The sequence below is a fragment of the Pezoporus flaviventris genome, unplaced genomic scaffold (assembly GCF_033815535.1).
Source record: "Pezoporus flaviventris isolate CSIRO_AGI_PZ_B2104156 unplaced genomic scaffold, CSIRO_AGI_Pfla_v1 ptg000031l, whole genome shotgun sequence".
Classification (NCBI taxonomy): Eukaryota; Metazoa; Chordata; class Aves; order Psittaciformes; family Psittacidae; genus Pezoporus; species Pezoporus flaviventris.
This window is the reverse complement of record NW_026892579.1, coordinates 50,986,413-50,992,412: the sequence shown is the minus strand read 5'-3', so window position 1 is coordinate 50,992,412 and position 6,000 is coordinate 50,986,413. Positions and strand designations below refer to the sequence as shown.

At 38.3% G+C, this 6,000-nt stretch overlaps 1 protein-coding gene across 5 annotated transcripts in view; it reads right to left on the bottom strand.

Moving 5' to 3' along the window:
• Positions 1-514: 514 nt before the first annotated feature.
• The window catches only part of SUPT3H (SPT3 homolog, SAGA and STAGA complex component), a 273,957-nt gene continuing 268,471 nt past the window's right edge, over positions 515-6,000 (bottom strand). For 4 of the 5 annotated variants that reach the window (XM_061460998.1, XM_061460997.1, XM_061460995.1 and 1 more), the window contains exon 12: positions 3,672-5,461. In XM_061460998.1, coding sequence (XP_061316982.1) covers positions 5,420-5,461 — 42 coding nt within the window. In that variant the 3' untranslated portion in view covers positions 3,672-5,419. Of the gene's footprint in view, positions 2,620-3,671; positions 5,462-6,000 lie in introns of those variants that run through there. The other variant, XM_061460996.1, reaches the window with a different exon arrangement.

Here is a 6,000-nt window from a genome sequence, read left to right as displayed (position 1 = left end):
ACCCCAGAGAAGATGAATCAGAGCAGCACCTTCCATAGAGAAACTGACTTTCGAAGACACCCTTTCCCAGGTGCTAAAAGCACCCCTTAATAATTGCTTCGATATATTTGTGTTCTGCCTACACCAAAATCTGCTGAATAGGGAAAATTTAGGACTACTAAAATGTTGATAATATTCCAAAACAGAGGAATATAAATTATTTAAATACTAAAGTAAGGGTGAAGTGACATGGAGAAAGATAGACACATCACATCTAATTTACTGAAATTATTTACTTAAAGCTACAACAAAATTTGTGCATGTGCAGCAGATTTCAGCACTGATCTTCTGAGCAAGGGAGCTCAGAGAGAGGAGCTCAGCTGGGGCCTTGCTCTTACAAAAACCTTCATTCTCCTTCTTTAAGAGATTTGTTTTCACCTAGGCTTGACACACAGTTGCTGCCATTTCATTTCCAGATCTGAAGAAGTCATGTCAGTACAAGAAATGCAATAGTTTCTTTGTTGTTTTTATTTTGCAGATTAATTAAATACTTATGGAAATGAGAGCTAAACAGAACTGGTTTGAGCCAACTTGCTTTATTGACTTTTGACTTTCTGAATCCTGCTATGGCTTCTGATATTTACACCACCTCTTCTTCCCGGACTAGTAGAGGAGATCAGCCACCACAATTCAGCTGCACTTTATTAGAATCAGATTCAGTTCATTTATTAAAAGTCAACAGTTTACCTTTGTGAACACCCATCATAGCTGCTGCCCCATTTAAAAGAGGGCATCTACATTTCTTAATTGTATGTCTCCTATTGCTTCTAGCAGCTCTGATGCTCTGCGCAAAGGAAGGTTGGGAGGAGATGAAGGTAAGAACACTCTGGCACTGCCAGGATACATCCCTCGTGGTGATTTCTGATGCAGAAATCCGGCAGGGTGTGGAGAGGAAGAAAAGTATCCCACAGTCCATGTTTTGGTGGAAATGTAGCATTTATGTTTCTGCACCAGGTCATTAAGTGGCTGTGGCATATTTCAGCCTGAAGGTTTTAAAGCACTGAGTCCTGGATTAGGTCCAAATCGAGTGACTGCATTATTCCTCCCCAAATTCCTCTTGCAGATCCAGTTGGATACTGCTTTTGCCACTTTCCTAACCTGTGGGGCTGGGTTATGTGCTTTCTCATACACCTATCATTTTCACTGCAGAGTGCAGATGACTTAGAGCTGAGAGCATCAGTATGGATTTGGGAAATCCAGGTTTTCTGAACCGTCCCAAGTTTCCCAACATGGGGCCAGTCATTTATCCTTTCCGTGCCTCAGAAGAAATGGAGATAACAACACATTATTATTTCAAAGCAGTGCCGCAGGCATAAATATATGGAAGACTGTGAGGCACTAAGATATTAGAGTAATCAAAGTCAGACAAGTACTAAAGATTGACAGATCACAAAATCAGTAAGAAAATCTGCGAAGCATCTGGATGAAGGCTAGTCCAGAAATGCACAGATATTGGTACAAGACTCTTGTGCCAATATTTCTGTGTGATAGGAATTAAGATAAATGATCAATCACAAATAAAGAAGAGAGCTATAAAATGTAAAATGAAACTGTATTATTATAATTTTAGTTCTTGATTTTCTTTATTTATCTTTCCAGCTCTCTTACACTACTAATCTATCTTGTTTAGGAAAAATAGTATATAAGTATAGTGGAGCTTGATTACTGAGAATGGCTATTAATGCAGTGTTTTAGAGTGCTCTCTAGCCAGTTAAAAAGCTCTTAACAGTAAAATATGAAGGTTTCCTTCAAATTTTCAGGCATCTGCCTTCTAAAAGTTTGTTTCAGTTGCCAACATTTCAGTGATTTATAGAAGTCAAAGGATCTGATTTTTGTCCCCCCACAATAGATGAGAGCTATTTTTTCTTATTACTTTGTAAAAGGCAACATCATTATCTGAAGCAGAAAAAAACAAGTTAAGAGCTACATTAAAGATACAGCTTTCAAAATAATTTTTTAAGGCATCTGGCCTTATTTAAACCGTCAAATTTACATTCAATTCCTTTGGGGATGGCTCTGTTGCTTTGCACTGGCTCTCTGCCCTCCGAATAAAGCCCTGGATTTAATGCATGCCACCACTGTGTTTCCCTAGCTGCACCACCACTCAGTGTAGATATATAGTAGAGGTATAAAAAGTCTAACCTTGGACAAGATGATTCATTTAGGCAAGGAAAAAAACACACCCTGTAACTGTGTAAGTTTCAGCTAGAGGTTAGACTTGTGACTAATGTCACTATCTATTTATTCTTGAATTATTAGTAGAAGTGTTTATGTACTATGAAACATTCTGTATGAGCTAGACGGGAAGCTATAAAACATTTTATGAGATCTAGGCACGGCTGATGGCAGAATGTTAATACAACGCTAAGGTTCATCTGAATTCAAGAAGTGCCTGAAAACACCTCCCCCCTGCCAGTGATATCTTCACTTGACAAAGAGAAGTGTACTGTGGAAACCCAGGGGGGCAAATTCTGCAAGGTCCTCAGTGTCTCTGGAGAAATATGGAGCACTGTCAGCTTCTCCTGATTTCCAGATGAAGGCAGGAGTGTTTTAAAGGGCTTTATTTTCTCAGAAGAAACCCTGAGGAAGGACAGGCCAGGAAATGAGACAAAGCCCCACTAGAAATCTGTGCTGTGGCTCTGTCACCTCTGACAATTTTCAAGCTGAATTATCATCCCTCTTTTGTGGATGGCTGGATTAGGAAACTGAAAAGCTAGGTAGTATAACCATACAGCAAGGACATGGAGCAGAACCCCCACACCCTTAACTGTTACGCAGTCTTACTCCTACTGAAATTGGTTCCGTTTCTCTTCTTCAGGTAACTGATGTTAAACAATCAGCATAAACTGACTCAGTTACTACAAATCCTTGCTAAGGTTCTTCAAGTTGAAATCATACAAGCACAAAGTTATTTGTACACAGCCATTAACTGAATCTCAAACTGTTTTTTATACTTGCAGTACAGAAAAAAAGTTTAAGATAAAATGCGTAGTACCAGCTTAAACATACACTTCTGTTTCTGCAGCACATGAAGTGGTGGTAGGACACACTCTGTATGCAGCCCAAGTCCTAGTGGTCACTTTTGTGTTTTAAATTGAACAACCCTGAAGATGAATGAAAAAAGCGATTACTTTCCAAAAGAAGAATAAACTCGGTTAGTGCAAGATAGGGACACATAACCCACCTTGTTCTACTCTAAATTCAGCTGACTTGTGTAGAGAAGTGTAAGGTTATTATATGGGTTTACTGGGCAAACCCAGATTTTATAAATAATTGCCTGTCAGACTGTTCAAGATAGACAAACACACAGCAGACCAACAAAAACATGATCTGTCATATTTCTGAGAGAAATGTATGTCGAGTCTTCATTCTCTGGGACTTTAAGTAGAGCAGTAAAAAGTAAGTGCCAGTATTTTTTCTGCTTATGCATATTTTAAAATGTAAAATCTGGGAGAGATACAGCTACAGAAACTATTTTGATTCCAGTACCCAGTGCCTGAAACGGTTTCTTCTGTCTCTATCCCTGCACATCGAAACCAAATACAATAAATGCTGGTGTCCTTTTAAAAAGTCTGGATGTTTGCAGCAAGCATATAATTTTCTATGATTAAGGACGCCAAAAAAAATAAGAGTGATGATAAAAAGAAAAGTTTAATCATACATTTCAAGAAGTACAGATGAAACATCAGAAAACTTCCCTCCCTCATTTAATACACTGCATTGTACACATTACTTTTAGTCCTTTACACACAAATTGATTCCAGAAAATAGAAGCGTAAGCAGGTAAAACAAAATAGCAATTTATGAATGGCAGTAATATTTGATGTGTAAAGCTCACTTCCACAATATTTTGGTTGTAAAGAGAAGAGGCATTTTTCTGTTTATTTAAAATACATATGTATTTTTAAAGTTTTTGTAAGCAGGTCCAGAAAAGCAGAGAAACAAAACCACTTAAAAGGACAACAAGAGCATTGTTGCGAGTAAAAATTAAGACCTCACATACTAAGCATAAAAGAGGAGGATGGCTGAACTATATGCAAGTGATATTTTGCTATCATCTCCTCATGATATCTTGAGCACTCTGTATTAATTTGGGGTTTAAGTTAGATTTCAAGACTGGGCTTAGAGTGGCTGGAGCAGACCCCCTGGGCCCAAGGGGTACCACAGGGATACAAGCAGTCCATGCTTGTATATCTTGATGATGGGCTGAAGCATGAGCCCTTTTCTCTGGTCAAGCATCATTGTGGTTAGCTCTATATTTGTACAGTTTTTATGGGAAGAAATGAATGTGCTTTTGAGGCCAGCGAAGGCTGGAGGAGCAGCGGATGGGGAAAAAGCATAGAAGGAGGGACTGAGATTTAAAAAATAAATCTGAAAACAAACAACGTGAACGAAAATATAAAAAAGGCAAAAAGCCCATTTCTTCTTTAACCAAACCCAACAGTAATGCTGTCTTTGTCAATAACAGAGACAACATCTGCTTCCTGCAGCAAATGCTGAGCAAGTACATAGCGTTAAGCCTTTGCCTACAACCACTGAGACAGACACAGCTATTCAAGTACTTTAGGATGCATTTTTACGAATAGGGGTCCAATCCAGTGCCAAATCACTGCAAAGGCTCTCCTTGATTTCAGATACTGATGGCTCGAGCCTTAGGAGACTTAAATACCTAGAATTTGGGGCTGATTTAGACTATCCTTGGATCTGAAAAAAAGAAAAGTCTCTAACTGGTAAAGTACAGTTAATCTGAACTTTTTCTCTGAGTATCTTTGGATCTGAACTAGCTATTACTCTCATAAAAAAAGCTCCTCATTGGATTAAACTGGATTACCCTATCTGAACAGTTAAAAATTAGTTGGGAGGAATAGTGAAAATAGTGGAAAATTGTGGAAAACAGTTTTGCTTTCAGTAAAGATCATAAGGAAAACACATATGACCTTTTAATAACCTTGAAAAACTCATATAACCCAGTCTATCTCTGGCCTCCTTCTGCCTCATCCTGCTTTTAAAAAAAATATATCTCTAGGAGAACATACAGACTTCCAAAGACTTAAATAAAAATGACATTGCATTTCAGAAAGAGGCTGACAGCAGTTAGTCCCCTGCAAACTTCAGCATTGTCTGATCTGCATTCTTGTCCACCTACACCCTATCCCAAACATCCTGCCATTAATTAGCTAAATGTTCCAGCTAGTAAACAAGAATAACGATTGAGGGGGCTGGAAAAAGAGACAGTCAGCCAGCAGATAGTCACAACAAACCAGCCCACTCACTGGTACACTGAGACATCGGAGCTTGTATTTTTTTTCCTTCCATGGAGGGGAAAAGAAAATCACCTTAATATAACACTGTCTTTCCTGTTGCTGCAGCCACATTCATACTAGCAGGCGAGAAAAGTCATCCCATTTCTGCGGTAGGCACTCTGTCAAAGAAAGAGAAAATCTGTAATGAATTATCACATCAACTTAAATGAGGGAAGAAGGCAGAGAGAAAGGCAAGGCTTTCTTCCTGTTTTGTAGACTATTCTGGCTGCAATCTAATAGTGTGCTTAATCCGAACATTTCTGGTGGGGAAGCTATGAGCAACCACTTTGTCTATAAAAAAAATCAGTGTGGTTAACAAGTGGTTAGCGACTATTTCAGGAGAGCAAGAGATATGCAAAAATGCAACATCCTATTTTGTTAATTGCCTGCAAAATAGATGATGCCAAAAATACACTATTATGCTGAATCTGTTTGTCCCTTCTAAGCATGTGTTCTCTATTCACTATGTTCAATAATCATTTCTAACCTATCTTAATAGTCTATAAATTACTGAATAATTACAGTTTTCCAATCTTAATTTACAGTCTGAGTCTAAAGTTATATGAACAGACACTGGTATAATCCCCACCCTGCAAAACCAAATTAAAGACCCTCTGGTCAGCACAAAATAATTTGATATCCCACATACTGTAACCTG